The sequence below is a fragment of the Sebastes umbrosus genome, chromosome 20, assembly GCF_015220745.1.
Source record: "Sebastes umbrosus isolate fSebUmb1 chromosome 20, fSebUmb1.pri, whole genome shotgun sequence".
NCBI lineage: Eukaryota > Metazoa > Chordata > Actinopteri > Perciformes > Sebastidae > Sebastes > Sebastes umbrosus.
The window spans coordinates 20,338,306-20,357,268 of record NC_051288.1 but is presented as its reverse complement, the minus strand read 5'-3'; the positions used below and the strand labels follow the sequence as shown (position 1 = coordinate 20,357,268).

The following is an 18,963-nucleotide window of genomic DNA, read 5'->3' as shown; positions in this document are numbered from 1 at the left end:
TATGAGTAACTTCACCCAACCTTTCACTCTCCTCCTCCTGAGCTGGTTATGACTCCAGCTTCCCTGCTGGGTTCGACGCCACACTCCCACTCTGTGTTAGCAGAGTCAGCTCACATAGTACAGTTAATTTAGCTGGAACCCACGCTTGTTGTCGATTGACAGTAGACGTGGGACGCCACACATACAGCCTGTTATGATGAGAGTGAGTGAATCAGAGCGTGAGTGGCTACACTCATCATGACCAACAGGTAAACAGTAGGTGTTTCCAAAATATGTCTACTTCCTTCTAACCGGAGTAGCGAGATAAATTCATAGGGACAAAAAAAACTATAATTTTGCAAATCATATGTGGCACAAATTTGTTGTTTTTATAATAGTAGGTCCAGTTTGAGGGGAAACAAAGTTCAAGCCACCTTCAATTGTACTCTCAGATCAAGGCCAGTTTACCCTAAATGGTGGAAATAATATCATGAACATCTGTACAGTCTAATGTAATTACACACAGTAACATCTGGTTTAAATACTACCGCGGATAGTTAGGATGTGTTGAAGTGGGGTTGTATGAGGTACTTATCCATAGCAAGTGAATTACCTACAGTAGATGATGGTCTGCACGCCCCCAGTTTGGAGAAACAGACGGGAGTTATCACACGGAAACAAAATAATGTGCAAAATGTATTTTAGCCACCTAAAAATGGCCCACTGTGTATCTGAACTAACCCTTTAAAACACCAAAGTCACACAATAACACAAACTAACTGATCGAGGCAGCGGTAGAACAGCAACTACTGTGTTCTGCAAGGTAAAATTACTGTTTTTGTCAATGGAGTCTGGCGGCTTTGAAGAGAGCATAGATAACCGCTTCAGTTCCCCCGTCGGAAAGGGCGGTCTGACGGCGAGGTAAAGCTATCTAAATATAACGTACACTTAAACTGATATGGATTCATTTAGGTGGCTAAAGTATGTAAAGCAGTACTTTGCTTTGCGTACCTCATACAACCCCACTTAAAAAAATCCGAACTATCCCTTTAACACCTCACATCCAGTGCACGTCAGCTTTTCTCTTGCACACACGAACAGTCTGGGCCACATTTAAATAAATAAACCGACGTCGGATGTCAGAAGATTGGAATAAATCACTTTTCCTGTAGTGTAGGAGTACCACGGTATATGTACAGTAATTATATACTGCAATATTGATATCATGATAAATGTTCAGGAAAATCAATAGACCTTTTTCGCTGCGGACATTCTGGCATGTCATAGCAGGAAATGCACAGGTGTAATTAATAATGTTCATAATAATAACGACTGCATTCCCATTACCAGGAATAAGAAGAGACCCAGTTCCAGGGTCCTCCTGGCTCACCATCACGGCTTACTGGGACACTTAGTGGAACTGAGCCATCGTTTCTCCTGCTATGACGAGTCTAAATGTCTGCTGTGAAAAAGAGGAAGAAAAAAAACTTCCTGCTAACAATCCCACAGTACAATGCTAAAATGACATTAGTACCACACAAGCATCTGACATCTCAGTTGACTGTTGCTCACTATAGAGTAGCTATAGAGAGGCAAAGTCCCACCCCTTCCCGTGACATATTCCTTATGTCGCCCATTCCTAGTAATACACTTACATAAGGCCAAAAGTATAACACCTAATGATCAGTGTGCTAATACTTGAATTAAATGTATTTTCCCAGTAAAACATAAACGTTCATACAATTAAGAAAACCGTCTCTAAGAGGTGGTAAACATGTATTACTGTGTGAGTGAAGGGAAATCATGCACTGAATGATGAGGGTTTCGGTGTAAAGTGGAACTACTTTGACCATGACATGACTGTTTTAACACCAACCTTTTAAGATGTGTTTCACGTGTATTTACTTCCCTGTACGACAGAACCGAGAGAAAAAGATTTTCCTCTATGACTGCTGATTGAATCATCGTCGTCTGTAAATAACTCTGACAAATCATAACGTTTTTCTTCCGGGAGATGTCTGTCCATCTCCAAAAAAAAAATACAAAACATAGCCACTGTGAATAGACCAAAGCAATGTCGCACATTATATTTTGCTCCTACAGATACGACGCCTGTATATTAATGTTTGCGTGGATGTTTGTTCTGGTTCCTCAGTATAATTTTATAATCCACAATATTTGTATGAAGACATTAAATGTATATTTTCATGCTGTACATTTCTTGAACAAACCTACTATGTTTTTAATTAAAAAAAAGACAACATTTAAAAGCTGCGTGGTACAATCACATTTGTTCAACTCCAATGGATACCAGTACAGTACATACAGTTTTATCTGGGTTATAATTCTCTCTGATGACAACTTGGATTATTTATTCTACAGTTTTCATCTTGTTAACATTTAGGAGATGTTTTAAGGTTTGTGATTTGAGGCATTCAACATATTCCTCATTAGCTGCTGCAGAGAGCAGTAATGTTTCTGAACGTCTCATGTCTGCCCTCTGCAGGTCAACATATAGACTACAAATTAACAACATGGAGTCAGACTTTTATTTTCAGTCAACGGGGCTTTTAAAGGCACGCAGGTTACAGTTTGCAGTTTGTCATCCTGCACATTTAAAAATTCAGAAACATAAACTGCTGCTTTTCTTTAGAGGAGTGGATGTTAATACATAAAATGTAAAATGTTCTTGACAGGCATTGGCTCCTGGATTGTGATGAAGTGAAGTATTAAGGCATCAGGAGCACCATTTTCTTTTATGATTTCAGGCTTTCTGGACACATTGAATTTACTGTAAATGTCTTTTGTTGCTTCAAGACAATATTCCTCATGTATTCATTCATTTGCTTAATCCTTATGTGATCTGCTGCCTCAGGCCATTTTTGTCACCAGTGTCCATGTAATTATTCCCAACTTTAACAACATGAATGGCAGAATTACATACCTGACCTCAGATCAGTGTGTTTCAAGTCTCTGTCTCTGTGTTTAGTCCCAGAAAATCACTGAGCACGTCTCAGTCTCCTTTCAAAATGTTTCTGGGGACTTTGACCACAAACACCATGGGGTCTTTGGCCTTGTTGCTGAAGGCTTTTCGGATGATGTCAACAGCGTGCTGATGTGTAACGCCTTGCAGGGAGAGTCCGTCCACAGACGCCAACTCAAATCCAGCCTGGGGACACGAGAGGGAAAGTCACATACAGTAAAAGGTCAAATTAAGGATGTCAAAGTTAACGCAATAATAACGCAAATTTCACTAATAATATCGCCACTAATTTCAATAACGCATTAATGCAACTTGTAGCGGGCTCAGTTTTATACAACTATAAACACCTGTAGCAACACTGTTATCACTGCTGGCTACAGCAGCTAGGAAGCTTATCATCTGTTATATAAAATCTTTAACTTGAAGAAACCTTTTCATTTTTAATTGGTTAATCTATCTGTCCATTTTCTGCTGCCCATCTACGTCAAGATCACATTAATTTAATTAATTAGGAATTCTTGTTATATACTGCTGACAGTATGATTGTGTGAAATTGTATTCTACGTGGTATTAAAAATGTAATTTGGTGAATTCTGCAGGAACCCTGGTCATTAACCGGTCGCGTCACCTTGAGAACTTCACAGGTGGAGGCAGCTCCTCCGGGAAAGATCTTCTCGATCTTCACCACCGGCTGAACTTTGGACTCCATCCCTCCGGATATACTGATACCTGAAACGCCAAAACAACAGTCAGTGATGCATTTTATATATTTGTGTACTGACAGTACATCAGGTGTTTCGCAAGCACTGGTTTACTGTGTACACAAGAGGCAAAGTGAGGAGATGTTGTACAGCTAGTATTTTTTATATTGTTGTACAGCTAGTATTTTGCAGTGTTACCAAAACTATTTCTATGTTAAACATCTCGAGGAGTATGTGGGAAAATATTAGGGATGTCCTTGACCAAAGAAATTCTTTGTTGACTAATTGATTAGTTGATTTAATCGACAGATCTGTAAAACTGAGTTCCTCCACAGAGAATCACACAAAAGCACCACTTTAAATCTTGTGTTTACCAGAGATGTGCTCATAAGTGTCTTAGAAATGAGTCAATCAGCATGAAAACAGCATAAAAAATGACAAGTAAGACCAAAACAACTGACTAATCGACTAAGAGGGGGCAGCCCTAGAAAACATATAAGTATTCCTTTGTAATTTGGGTGAACTGACCCTTTAAATGATGATAAATTGTACTTATTTATAACATGATTCTGACATTAAATTAAACTCATTTACCCAGCGACTGTTTGGTTTTGGAGATGCTGACAGTTTTGAGCTCGTACTCCTGTTCAGGCTCGGAGCCGTTGAGTCCGTTCTCAGAGGAAGTCTGATGTCCGTTCATCTGTTCGCTCCCCGCTCGCTGATCTGGACCCGACCTGAACACCTGCGACAACAAGGGCCGACTCCTGCGGGCAGCACTCTGCAGCGTGAACACAGTTTCTTTACTCCGGTCTCCACTCTTCTCCTTTTTGCTTTTGGAGTGGCCGTTTCTGAACGGGGACCTTCCTCTCTCTGAGGTCGCGTCCCCCTTGTCTGAAGGCGAGTGCAGTGAAACCTCATCAAAGTGGACGGAGCGAATCGTGCCGATGTCTGTCCGGAGAGGAGGGCGGGAGTCGTGGCTGCGGGCCAGCAGCCAGTTGGGGAGCATGGCGGCGCTGGCGGAGGGAGGTCTGAGGTCTCTGGACTCTGTGTTGTAGCCATCAACTGGTATGTCCAGCAGCGGGGTGAAGGACATGCAGGGATGGGGCCTCTCTCTGGATCCCCGGGGCCCAGACACACTGAGCTTCTCCAGCTCATCCAGCAGGTGGCTCTCCTTCTCCACCTCCTCAGAATTGTGGAGCTCAAAGCCTCCTCTGTAATCTGGAGAGAAACACAGGTTGTATCAGCACCTCTTTTATGGTCTATGCACTTTTACCTCAGGCTGTGGTTTAACTGTTTTACGGGAAGGAGGTTAAATAACGCTCCAAATTTGCGCTGAATTTTGGCGAGGAAAAACTGGCATGGCCATTTTCAAAGGGGTCCCTTGACCTCTGACCTCAAGATATGTGAATGAAAATGGGTTCTATGAATACCCCTTTAAGAGTCTCCCCTTTACAGACATGCCCACTTGATGATAATCACATGCAGTTTGGGGGAAGTCATAGTCAAGTCAGCACACTGACACACTGACAGCTGTTGTTGCCTGTTGGGGTTCAGTTTGCCATGTTATGATTTGAGCATATTTTTGATGCTAAATGCAGTACCTGTGAGGGTTTCTGGACAATATTTGTCATTGTTTTGTGTTGTTAATTGATTTCCAATAATAAATATATACATACATTTGCATGAAGCAAGTATATTTGCCCACTCCCATGTTGATAAGAGTATTAAATACTTGACAAATCTCCCTTTAAGGTACATTTTGAACGGATAAAGAATGTGTGATTAATTTGTGATTAGTAACGATTATTTATGGACAATCATGCGATCAATAGCGGTTAAATATTTTAATCGATTGACGGCCCTAATTAAAACACAAAACTAAAATCCAAAAGTTCATACTACATCAAAATGAAGTGGTATTGTAGATGAGGTACTGACCCGGGATGGGAGTGATGAGGCGCCGTTTGGGTGCTCGACCGGATGTGGGAGAGCGAAGAGGAGCAGTTTTGACTACAATACAGAGAAGACAGAAAATATGTTAGAGAATGGTGCTTAAGTAGCTAGTACTGTTCGGAGCTGTTCACACCGATTCTGACAGATTCAGCATGCATCACACGCACTTGAGCGATACTTGAGTATATCGTAGGCCTCGACTTCGATGGGAGTCACCATTTTGTCGAACGCACTCAGGTCAGGAGGAGGAAGCAGCATCCTGACAAACAAAACAACGCTGAGTCATTTTCATTGTGTTCATTGTGCTGAGTCAGCCTTCATTTTTCATTGTAAAAAATCCTTAATCCCCTTCTGGTAGCATTTTAACAGTAGCTGTATCAAAGAAGGCTTTGGAGTGAATATCTAGTATTTTACTACTATTACTATTTTATTTTTCCTTACCGGACTTCCCTCAGCAGCAGCAGCTTCTCAGGTCTGTCCAGCACGGCCAGCAGGTGGCGTATCAAGTTCTCCACTGACCGCTCTGCCACGTACTGTTGAAGAGTAACGATACAGATGTAGTAAATGACTTAGAAACTGATGTGTGAAATATGTTTTGTGATAAATAACTCCTTCATGGGCAGTCCAAAGGTCAGCACATTTAAAAACAACAACGTCTCAGTTTGTCTGCAGCAAAGCTTCTCACCCTTCGGCACGTCTTCATAACAGCAGCCACCTCCTCCTCAGTCAGCAGCCGGCGTGCCATGTCCTCCACAATTACAAGCATCTCTGAATTTGGCATCGCGCTGACCTGTCGCCCCCCTGAAAACATTACAGGGGAGAACCAGTGTTGACTACTGGACCATAAATACCTCTTTGCAGTCCAACTTAATATAACTAATAAAACTATAAAGTAATTTGTGGGAAGTGGGATGATTGCCACTTTAATGCATTTTAGGGATGCAAAGATGTATCTACCTTTTCCAGCCTTGGACGGCGACTTGGAGCGTCCCTTGGACGTGTCTCTCTTGCGTCCACCCTTAAATAGCGAGTTGACGAAGGTCTTCGAGCGCTGCAGGGTGCTCTTCTCCTCTGGGTGCTTCTCTTTCTGCTTCTTCTCTTTCTTCTGCTTGATTTCTACGATTGGATCATAACAGTCAGTCATTTATGCAGCTCATCCATGTCATCTTTTCATGTGACCCACTCTCTCTCTCCTTGCCTCACCTTCCACGGTGACTTCGCTCTGCGACCTGGTGATCGGTCGGCTCGGCATGCTGAGAGCCAGCAGCACCGCCGTCTTGGTGGACTCTTGCCTCCCCCTGTCCTCCTCTCCACCGATCACCGTGTCTCTGAGCAGAGTGGTTCGACCCAGGCTGCGAGTGGTTTCTGCACCCGTCCTCTGAGAGGGAAGGTCCGTCTGCATGGCGGTCTCGGTTCGCTCCGACTCAGACCTGGACAAATAAGCTACCATGATCTAGTCTGTGTACACATGTTGCTTTTGTATGCGAAAAGGCAATTCTGACAGCCCAGAGCATGTCGTTTTGGTCTTACAATTACAATTACAATATTTAATCACAATTAATCGCAAATTAATCACACATTTTTTATCTGTTCAAAATGTACCTTAAAGGGACATTTGTCAAGTATTTAATACTCTTATCAACATGGGAGTGGACAAAAATTATTGCTTTTGCAAATGTATGTATATATTTATCGTGGGTACCCACAGAATCCATTTTCATTCACATATCTTGAGGTCAGAGGTCAAGGGACCCCTTTGAAAATGGCCATGCCAGTTTTTCCTCGCCAAAATTGAGCGTAAGTTTGGAGCGTTATGTAGCCTCCTTCACGATAAGCTAGTATGACATGTTTGCCAATGGGTCCTTAGGTTTTCTAGTTTCATATGATGCCAGTATCTCACTCTAGCATTAAAATTGAGCCCGCTACAACCTCTGGAAGATCGATTGCTGATGCTTCAAACAAATTTGGGAGAATCAAGCTGAAAATAAACAAGCTGACCTCTGGTCCTCAGTGGAGATGCAGACATCCACCATGTCTGAACCAAACGGCATGCTGGGAGGGAACATGACCTGCGACAGGCCACTCAGAGAGCTGACCGGAGTCCCAGACGACAGAGAGGAGGCTGAGGAGTTGGACTCCGAACCTTGGGAGGAAGATTTCTGAGTACCATTGGCCACTAAGAAAAGAAAACAAGAGATGATCTAAATCAAATGTGATTTGTGATCTTTAAAGAGTCACAGATAGAGCCTCACACAGACAATGACCAAATCCCAATGTCCCTCCTAAAGGCCTTCAGCCCTGAACCCTCAGGGACTTAACTGACGTCGACTGGTAGACGGTTGAGTGTGAGAGGCTACAAGGGCTTGAAAGGGTATAAATATGAAAGGGATAGCACTTTGCGGTGACACGTTACCTTGACGACGCCAATTGATTTCATGTGTTTTATGTACCATCTTGAATCCTTAATGTTAATGTTTCTGTGTAAATTTAAATATGCCTGGCTGAACACCCATGTGCCGTCCACCTTGTTTATCGTTTTTTTTCTTTTATGCCTCTTTTCATCGAGCATTGTGAGTCTGAGTGTGGACATTAGGATTGGGCCAAGAAACACAAACAAAAATGATTGCAGCTTTCGGTAACACTTCATTTTAATGAAGAATTTCTGCCAAATTACCCCAATATTTAACTCAATATGGATCAAAAATGACTTTATTATAAACATTATTCTATAATTATATGCTAAAATAGCATATAATGGTTAAAATAGGGCCCTTAGGCTTAAGAAGTGGCTGTGCGCTGCTCTTCATCAGATGTGGATAACCTAAACTAATAGATGACACTTCTGATCAGGCACAAATCTCACCACTGTGTGACTTATTGTCTACACAAACTGGTAGCTAATGTAATGATTCAGGGAGATTTTTAAGAAATTTCAAATAAGTTATTTGCTAATTATTATCTATTTATCAGCAGACATGGAAATAAAGCATAACTTTGTATCCTTTTCCTGGAAATGTATTAAATAAATTACCAGCTATTGGGAAATACCTGATTATAATTATTAAATAAGGTTTATAATAAAATATTTTTTGATAAATTTTAGGGTAAATATTGGGGTAATTTGGCAATAACTTTCAAATAGGTTACTTGGTAATTATCACCTAATTATACTATGAAATTTGCGGACCTATAAAATGAAATGTTACCCAGCTTTCTAGATAATGAAAACCAGATACATACGCTTATTGAGCCACCTGTATTCTGCCACCATCTCTTTATAAGCAGGGTATCGTCCTGCTTCCTGTGAAGATATAGCCACAGATATGCAAATGAGATACAGTAGAGAGCTTGAAACTTTTATGGGATCGCTATATTTGATAACCCTAGAAGCACACAAAACTAAAACACTTCTTCCTCCTCTAAGAGAAACACATTTCCCTTCTTGACTTTCTAGTAACCTTTGATAGCCGGGGTGCTTTCTAACTCTTTAGTTTCAAGCGAGGGGAAAAGCGAGGGATCCCGGAACAGAACTTGCACATCACACTGCTCTAAGCTTTGATCAGCACCTGATCCCAGCTGCCTGGTGAATAATGCACACGGCTTGGCTATTTTTCACAGCGCGAAACCCAAGCTCCGACAAGTAAAGTGAGCGAGGAATATTACGAGTGTGCATGCCAGCTGTCGGGGCCCTGCCACATAAACCCGCCACTACGTCCACTGTGTGGCGACGTTTGTATTTAGAATTAAAGATGAAAGGTAGAAAGTTAAATGTGTTGTCAGGTCATCTAAACCGAGGCAGTAATGAAAGAACCGACGTGCTTTCCAATAACAAAAGAGTCATTATGAAATGTGATACTTCAGCTTGTGGTTAACACTGAATGCAACACCAAATATTCAGCTGAGACAACTTCACTTCTACAATGTTATATAAGATGATAGCTGCCACTTTACCCATGTACCAAAGGGTTATAGACATTCGATTTTATATCAAATTGGTTTACTTTTACCCTCCTGGAAAATATGTTCATGATGACTTCTGACCATTAATCATTTACAAAAAAGCTGATTCTCTTGACAGCACAGATGAGTCCTCAAGGCTGAAATTTGTTCATTTTATATTTTAAAAAAAAAGCATTTCTAAACTCAACTTCTTTTTATATTTACTCGTGTCACATCAGCCTGTTTCAGCTGGAAATACTGGAACCACTGAAGAGCAGTTTTCTTGTAATGTTGAAGAGCAGTTTTCTTGTTATGTTGTCTTAAGTATGGTGTTTTTTTTCTCTTAAAAAATGCATAAATGTCATGTAAACATTTTTGAATCATCGGCTCATGTGTTACAGTGATATAAACGTGTGTATTCTTGCATTTAAAGGAACAGTGTGTAACATTTCGGGGCATCTATTGGCAGAAATTGACTATAATATCCATGTGTCCAAGCCTCTTTCAATAGGCCTTGGGAGCGGGTCCTCTTCACGGAGCCATGGTTCTACAGTAGCCCAGAACAGACAAACCAAACACTGACTCTAGAGAGACCCTTTCACATTTTTACGTTACCTGAAGGTAACCGTAGTTCTCCGAAACACTTGTGAATATGCGGTAATGTGAGCTGCAGACTGCAAAAAGTAGTGTTATAATGATAAGGATGCCCTCTGTGCGAGGCGAACGGCGTTACCACGGATTTGCACTCGGCGGCTCACGTTACCGCAGTCTTGGAAAGGGAGGAGTGAGCGGAAGGGTATTCTGTTTGTTGCAATCTGCAACCACACCGCTAGATGCTGCCAAATCCTACACACTGCACCTTTAGGAGGATATTTTTGTGCAAAATATTTAGAAAAATAATCTTTTAGGATTTAGAACTAGGGGCTCTATGGTTTTCTCATGTAGTCTGCTATCGAGGGTCAAATGTTGCACATCACCGCTCTCACCTTGATGGTCAGCATGACGTGCGTGTGGCTCTTCAGCACCTCCACAGAATTACTGTGGCTGATGTCCTCAAAGCTCACGCCATTGGCAGCCAGGATCTGGTCCCCCATCTTTATTCCGTTCTGCTCAGCCAGACCACCAGGATCCAGTCTGAAACCACAACATAGGAGTGAGTAAGAGAGATTATTTGATGATTAAATGAACAAAAAGGTGTAGCAGAGAATGTTTTCCATGGCGGAAGGTACCTACTTAGAGACATAGATGCCCAGACCAAACTCCTTTCCCCCCCTTATGTTGAAGCCCAGGCAGTAGTCGTCTGACGTGGTGTAAAGGTGGACGATCCTTTGGAGGGCGCTTCCTGAGCTGGCGTCCGAAGGTGTCCGTCCGCTCTCCTCCACCACCATACGCCTGTGTATCAAGTCCACCCTGGAGGATTTTCCACGGTCAGTCAGAATCTAATATTTATGTGATAAACTGAGCTGATATCAATATGAATCATCACCAGGTCGTCTTCTCCTTGGAGTAGCGGATGCCGGGGACTTTGCCAACACGTCTCACCACCATCCTCAGCCTGTTGTTGCCAGTCAGGACCTTCACAGCGCTGCTCATCGTGATGTTCTCCAGGCTGACGCCGTTCACCTCCACCAGTTTATCACCTACCTGCAGGCCTGCCTCCTCTGCGAACACAGACACAAATAACAGGTAACAAAAGCAACATCACTTAGTCACAGACAATATTAGTCTCCAGCTAGTAGCACGTTAGCTCACCTGCTGTACTGTTGTCCTCCACCTTACTGACAAAGATGCTGAGGCCATGTTCTGAGCCTCCTCGCACGCTGAAGCCGAGCTTGCCGTCCACACTCTTATCCACTGTGATCGTGTGGAGGTCCTCGCAGTCATCTCCACCTAAACAAAAAGGCACATGGATGCTGTTTTAATAATAATAGTCACAAATCTCAGGGGAAATTCTTGTATTATTATATAGGGCTGCCTCTTCCTAGTCGATTAGTCGAATAATGGGTCGTTTTGGTCTTAGTCGATTAAGATTTCTTTCGTCAATTTGTCATTTTTTATGTTTTTTTCATGCTGAATGACTTATTTCCAAGAAACGTATGAGCACATCTCTGGTAAACACAAGATTTAAAGTGGCGCTTTTTGTGTGATTCTTTGTGGAGAAACAATTTTTTTCTATTAAATCAACTAATCGTATGAGTGTTAATCCACTAAGAATTTCTTCGGTCGAGGACAGCCTTAATTATTGTCATTATTGATGTCAGTCAAGCTTGTATTTGACTCCTCCATCATACCAGTCCACCACTCCATCATTTTTTGTAAGGGAAACTAGAGGTAGACTGCAGGTTGTAATGTGCAACTACAACTCCTCCTTACCATCCACAGGAGAGTTGATGAGGATGACCCGGCCCATGGGTGAGGAGGATCGGATTCCACGCCGACGCTGCTCCTTCTTCCGTAAGAGGTTGCGCGTAGCCGTGTGTGACCCTTGGGTCCCGGGGGTCTTCTCCCTGCGGGACGGGTCTGACGAGTGAGCCATGGAGGCTGGAGGGGTCCCCTTTCACACACACTCCACCGGGGGCTCAGCTCCGGATGGAGGAGCCTAGATAGATAGATAGATAGATAGATAGATAGATAGATAGTAACTTTATTGATCCCGAGGGAAATTCAAGTTTCCAGCATCACAGTTCCATAGTGCAAAACATGTTAGTAAAAAGGCAGTAAAAAAGTTAGTAGTGCAAAGTAAAAAAATATACCAGATATAAAAATACAAGGAGTTGAAGAAAACTGTTAAAACTGAATATAGTGCAGGGTAACAGCTGTGAAACATGACTATTAAAAAAAATGAATATTGTGCAGAAGAGACTGTTAAAAATGAGTATAGTGCATTATTATCTGTCCTGCAGACCGTCCTCCTTCAGAAGGAAGGGGATCCTCAGGTACCTCAGATACATCTGGAATTGTTGTGGTATTTTTTTTTCAGATAATCCAACTCACCGGTGCAGGTTGTTGCTGTGTGACATGATAGTTGACTCTTTGGCTTCCTGGAGTCACACTTTGGTCCATTCCTGCCCATGTTGCATCTCTCTCACCTGTCTGAGTCTAAACAGAAAAATCCACACACAAACAGCGAGTTTAGTTACGAAAACTAGAGATTTGCATGAAATTGAGCTCAGAATGAAGATTTGATACTTGTAGGCGAATTCTAATGTAAAATTTGAGAAAACAGTGTTCCCTTTCATATTCATCCTGTTTTGTATGTTTCCAATATAAGAGATGTGTTTCTGTGAAGAAATGACATCTTTTTCACATTAATCCACTTTTCAGTGTTTCTTCACACATCAACATTAAAACAAACACCAACACATCTACTCTGCAGGTGAGGTCAGAAACAGGATTTAATAGGTTTATTTAGCTCAGACCTGACCCACTTAAGGAGTCAGGATGTCACATGATGTTGTTACCATGGTAACCTGTCACTAAACTTTAACCCATGATAACAGTGTGTCCTCATGATGTCATCTTGGGGTTTCCCTCAGGAGCCTCTCAGTGCTTCAGCACCGAGGACAGCGAAATTAACGTGCAAAGCTGCGTCACAACCACAAAAACGTCATTTAACATATAATTATCAACACCAAGATGCATTTAATTAAGTTTATTTGCGTCTAAGCAACTATATCTGATAAATGCAAGAACAAATGTAGACTTATCTCGCCCCAAAATAAATAATTTTAAGTCGAGAACACAATGCAAGACAGAAAAGGCAGCTTCTTCTCTTGTATTCTGCTTAAATATATTACCAAACTGATACTAACAGGAACAAAACAATGACAGGCGACAACAGAAATGTCCCATATTGTGTAAATGATCTGAACTAAAGTGAGCTAGTTTAGCCTACCTGAGTCCATGTTGTGCAAAATGATCCAACCTACCTGGTTGGGACATTTCTCTGGCTGCTGATAAGACCCGCCCCCCTCGGCCACGCTGATTGGCTGCTTTGGAATTAATTGAGAGTATTTGATTGGACGACGAATATGCCGATCAACTGACAGCGTGTCAGGACTTTCTCTACATTACTACAGAAAATGATTAAGTTAATATAATTGAATGTATATAACATAAACTCTGGCATCATTAAATGTTTATATCATTATTATTATTTATTTTTTAATCGTCTATGTATCTGTTTGCACATTTGTTAATGAGCATGTGTTCAATACAGAAATCATAAATATTATAAATATATATATTATAAATATATATACTATAATTTCTTTTGAAGAAATGTGATTTATTGATTATCTTCTCTGTTGTTGTTGTTATTATTATTATTATTATTATTATTATTATTATTATAGTTCCTACATGTATCATAATGTAGTTGTGAAGACGCAAATAAACCTAATTAAATGTATCTTGTTCTCGATAATTATACATTAAATGTCGCCTTAATTTGTGACGTAGCTTTGCAAGCTTTTTATTTTACCGTGGTAATGGTAACAAGAAAAACTACAAAATAAAATAAACACTATTATTATTATTATTATTATTATTATTATAAAAATAATAATAATTATAATTATAATAATTGTTCCTGCATGTATCATATATAGTTGCGAAGACACAAATAAAGTTAAATAAATGTATCTTGTTCTCGATAATTATACATTAAATGTCGCCTTAATTTGTGACGCAGCTTTGCACGTTATTTATTTTACCATGGTATGATAATTATAAGAAAATCTACAAAATAAAATTAATATTTTTAATTTGTAGATTTTCTTATGATTACCATATGTCCTGATACAATGGCGAATGTATCAGCCTAGTGAGAATGGAGTCATGCCTATTTTGGTATCCGTATACCTAATGTTCTCTGTTTTGTCATATTATCACACATTGTAATTGATGATTTCTACAATAAAGATATTTGAAAAACAAACAGAAAGAGTAAAAAAATAATGCACATTGCACTCAGGTGCAACTTATATTTATTAGATGACAGATGACTCCAATAATTAAAAGCATTGATCATATTTATTGTAACATTGTGGTTTGAGTTGGTTTTCAGCATCAGGTCTGCCTCCTCAGGGGTTTAGTCATGAAAAAAAACAACATTAACAGTAAAGCAACCAAATAAAACTCAGTAACAGATGAACTCACTGACTTAAATCTCATTTGTATAACAAAATATCCTCAAATTTATTGACTTTTATTAATTTTCCTTTTCTTTCTCCAGGATGGAAGAAAGATCAACTTTGTCTCCAAATTCCCTCTCCCTCTGCTCCAGTACGCTGAGTAAGAAGGTAGATATCGGAGCTTTTTCCAGGAGAAAATCTACACAATTTCTTCTCAATCTGAGACTCCAAACTATGATCAATATCTATTAAATATGAAAGAATCCCCTGCAGGAAACCAGACTGATCTTACATGGTGATGTTGACGCTGAAAACACTCCCACCCTCAAGGGAACTTCAGATGACTTTCATCTCAGGAAGTCCAGCAACGTCTGAGCAACTTCTCCCAAGCAGTGAGTAATAATAAAAACAAAATGTAGAGCACAAAGTCATGTTTTATTGGTCAAAGGTTTCTTGGCTCCCGAGACAACACAGCAGTATCACAGAGTAATACAGGAAACTGAGTGTTAGATATCAGGTCTGCTCCCTCCCTTGAGTTTAAAGACGGACCGTCATTAACACACTCAGAGCCTCTTCCTACACAGTCATACTCCAAAATGCATCCTGGTTTACCCCGAGACCAGTACACCAACAAGCTAAACCTAATGTGCACGTTATAAATGATTATTTTCTCACACACTATGAACATCTTTTAATGTTGATATGATCATTCGTATAGCTGGATGTATGTTTGACTCTGAAAGCATTATTTCCTGTCTATGGGCAGAAGTTCTTGTGATATTCTTCTGGCAGCTTGGATGACATCTTCAGTGTTGACTTTATCTCCAAATTCAATCTCTCTGTGCTCCAGAAGGATTCCCTGTGGGAGAATAAAAGCAAAAAATACATAATGCAGTTCAAGTTACTCAATAATACATGCATTTGATTATACAACTGATTGTGTACTGATGACTGGAACAAAACTTGAACAGTACAAGTTTTACCTGCTGTCCTTCTCCAATGACGAAGACCCCACCGAGGACAAAGCCCTCTCCCAAAATGTTTCCCATGAAGCCCCTCTTAAAGGCCCGCATGCCGTTCATCCACACCCCAACACGCAGGAACGCCAGGAGACCCATCTTCCGCTCACGGGGCCCATAAAAACACCTCTGTAATGCAAGCAGACAAACCAGAAGCCTTGAATCATTCATGCAGACTTAAACAGATTTCCCACAGATCCTGAATGACTCTTAATAAAAAGGAAAAATCTCAGGATCCAGCACAATATACCAATTCATTAGAGGAAACAAAAGTCCACCTTTTCATCCAAGAAGATCTCCCCCTTGAAGTACGGTCTGAAGTTCTGGACCTCGGTGCCGACGTCCTCCTTCACCACGGCGTACAGAGGGACCCCGAGCTCATCCAGCTGGGGTTTCAGAGAGGACAGCTCTGCAGCCTCCTGCAGCCAACGAGGACAGAAAACAGTCGGATCAACAAAAACTCACAAATACAAAAAAGAAACTGCACACATCAACCGGTAAATAAATACCAGGCCTACTCCAAATGTAAATTTTCAAATGTTTTGTGATAGTATTTTTTTTTTTTTTTATGTACAATTCAAGGTTTTGTCAGGGCCGGCTTAAACCTTTAGTAGGCGTAACGTTTTTGGCATCATTGGGCAAAAATTCCATAATAACCTTTCAGTATATTGTAATTCAAGTGTTCTGAGAGATAACTAGACTTCTGCACCTCCTCATGGCTCTGTTTTCAGGATTTAATAAATCCTGTGACAGGAGACTTTGACCAATCACAGGTCATTTCAGAGAGAGAGAGCGTTCCATTGGCTGTAATCCGGCTGGTGGGCGGTGCTTGGTATTTCCTCAACAGATCTCAACATGGCTGCCAGGTCACAACCTCATTTTACAGCTAAACAGTGCACTACAATATGTTTCTGCAAACATTTGAGGTGAGAAATAGGCATTACAGGAACAGAATATTGATTAATATTTGATCAGCGCTGCCTAGTTTGACCGGAGTTTGCGAGTGATTGACAACTGCCTCTGTTGAATGAACAGCCAATAGGAACGCTCTCTCTCTCTCTCTCTGAAATGACCTGTGATTGGTCAAAGTCTCCCGAGATTTTTTAAAGCCTGAAAACAGAGCCATGCGGAGGTGCAGAAGTTTAGTTTTCTCTCAGAACACTTGAATAACAATATGCTGAAAGGTTATTATGGAATTTCTGCCCAATGATGCCAAAAACATTCTGCCTACTGCAGCTTTAAAGACATTTAGTCATGATAAGAGGACACTTGACATACTGACACATGACCTCACCTCTCTGCACAGAAATCATCCAGGCCTCCTCACTGCCAGGATGACAGCTCCAGACCGCTCCCACAGACACTGAGCTTTCACCAGCCTCATTTCTGAGAGAAGAAATGAGGCGAAAGGGTGAAAGAGTTGTGCAACAGATTAAAATCCCAACTAAACAAAGGCTCCTTTCAACACACACACACCCTTCTGACCATTTATGAAACTCTCACATAACAAATAAGCAACAAGTTGATACTTACCTCCTTTCAAGGTTTTGAGTTGAGTGTCCTCCAGGTGTTTGAGAGTGGCTTTCAGTGGTGCAGTCAGAAACATGTCGGTGAAGAAGTTCATAACAGCTGTGAGGAGGCAGACGACTGCAGCCACACAGTTGGCTATTATCCCCAGAACCATTTCTCCTCTCTGGCTGGTTAATGCACCCTGGCTGCAACAGCTCCTCTGTGGCTTAAATTCCAGCTCGAGTTGATCCTCCCACTTGTTCTGCACCAAGATACAGGTCTGACGACGTGATTACACTCAGCTGTGTTTGATAAGTGACGCAGTCATCGAGTCTGCAGCAGGAAGACAAACTGATACCTACAAAATAAACTACAAAACAGTCATTGTGCACCAGTTGGCCCTCCTCCTGCAGTTCAAAGGTCACTGAAGGAGGAAATGTGCACCGTCATCCAGACAAAATAACACAGTAATAATGTTGCAAGCTCATGTGAATTGTGGAAAGATGTCAATAATTTTATACTTATTAACACTTTCTCAGATTTTTTGAACTGTACTATAGAAATATTATATTTGGTTGCTATGATTACAGTGACACAGACAGCAATGCATTTTTTCGTATTAATTTAATTTTAATTCTCGCGAAGTTCCACATTCACAAGTGTAAATTTACCAAAAACAAAAAGCCTAATTTCTTTGTATTTATGAAAGAAATGGAATTATATCTGTCAACAATTTCTTCCTCACAAAACAAAAAAGCAATGAAAACAATGTATGTATGCAATATCTTTAAAGTTTTTAAGTGAAATTATTGTCATACTCTCGCTTTTTTTATTATTATTATTTCTTTTTTTATTGTGTTTTTTTTTATTTTATGTTGGTTTTGTTTCATTTCTGTTGTCCTTTTATGTTTGGCACAGTTCTTTGTTTATGTTTTCACTATGCTTCTTTTGTATGTAAATGTTTTTAATGTTTTCTGCTGTTACTATGTATACTGTAATTTTGAAATAAAAAAAAATAAAAAATGTTGCAAGCTTAAATCAGTGATGCAATCTGTCCCATTGTTTCCAAAATAATGTGGAATTATTAGTATTATTATCACCAATACTAACACTCTCTTTACATTGACTTTAAAGTTGCAGTGGGTAGAAATGGAGCTGATTTATAAAAGTAATTTACATTTTTTTTTGTTGCTATATCCTGATGGTAGTGCATGAGACAGGTATTCTGAAAAAAAATCATGTGCATCTGTGTCCTCCAGTGCTCCTAATGGCTTCTTCAAGATTTCACAGCAACCAATCAGAGCCGAGCTGGAGCCTGCCGTCTCTGAGCAGCTGTCAATCACTCACAAACTCCGATCAAACGGTCAAACTAGGCAGCGCCGATCAATTTTGAATCAATATTCTGTTACTGTAATGCCTATTTCTCGCCTCAAATGTTTTCAGAAACATCTTGTAGTGTACTGTTTAGCTGTAAAATGAGAAAATTTGTGACCGGCAGCCATGTTGAGGTTTGTTGAGGAAATACCAAGCACCGCCCACCAACCGGAGCACAGCCAATAGGAACGCTCTCTCTCTCTCTGAAATGACCTGTGATTGGCCAAAGCCTGAAAAAAGAGCCATGAGGAGGTGCAGAAGTCTAGTTATCGCTCAGAACACTTGAATTACAATATGCTGAAAGGTTATTATGGAATTTTTGCCCAATGATGCCAAAAATATAATAATTAACAATGTAGGCACAGAAATAC

At 40.5% G+C, this 18,963-nt stretch overlaps 1 protein-coding gene and 1 pseudogene across 1 annotated transcript; both read right to left on the bottom strand.

Moving 5' to 3' along the window:
* Positions 1-2,514: 2,514 nt before the first annotated feature.
* On the bottom strand, positions 2,515-13,521 carry LOC119479461 (PDZ domain-containing protein 7-like). Its single transcript, XM_037755066.1, has 18 exons — positions 13,485-13,521; positions 12,550-12,654; positions 11,929-12,154; positions 11,308-11,445; positions 11,042-11,216; positions 10,789-10,965; positions 10,542-10,689; positions 8,857-8,917; positions 7,615-7,792; positions 6,820-7,046; positions 6,574-6,732; positions 6,302-6,417; positions 6,058-6,149; positions 5,784-5,875; positions 5,602-5,673; positions 4,258-4,881; positions 3,591-3,691; positions 2,515-3,148 (listed from the first exon to the last, which is right to left on the bottom strand). The coding sequence occupies exons 3-18, from the start codon at positions 12,089-12,091 to the stop codon at positions 2,993-2,995; spliced, it is 2,679 nt and encodes an 892-aa protein (XP_037610994.1). The 5' UTR covers positions 12,092-12,154; positions 12,550-12,654; positions 13,485-13,521; the 3' UTR covers positions 2,515-2,992.
* Positions 13,522-15,106: 1,585 nt separating this feature from the next.
* LOC119480010 lies at positions 15,107-17,548 on the bottom strand (annotated as a pseudogene).
* Positions 17,549-18,963: the final 1,415 nt, after the last annotated feature.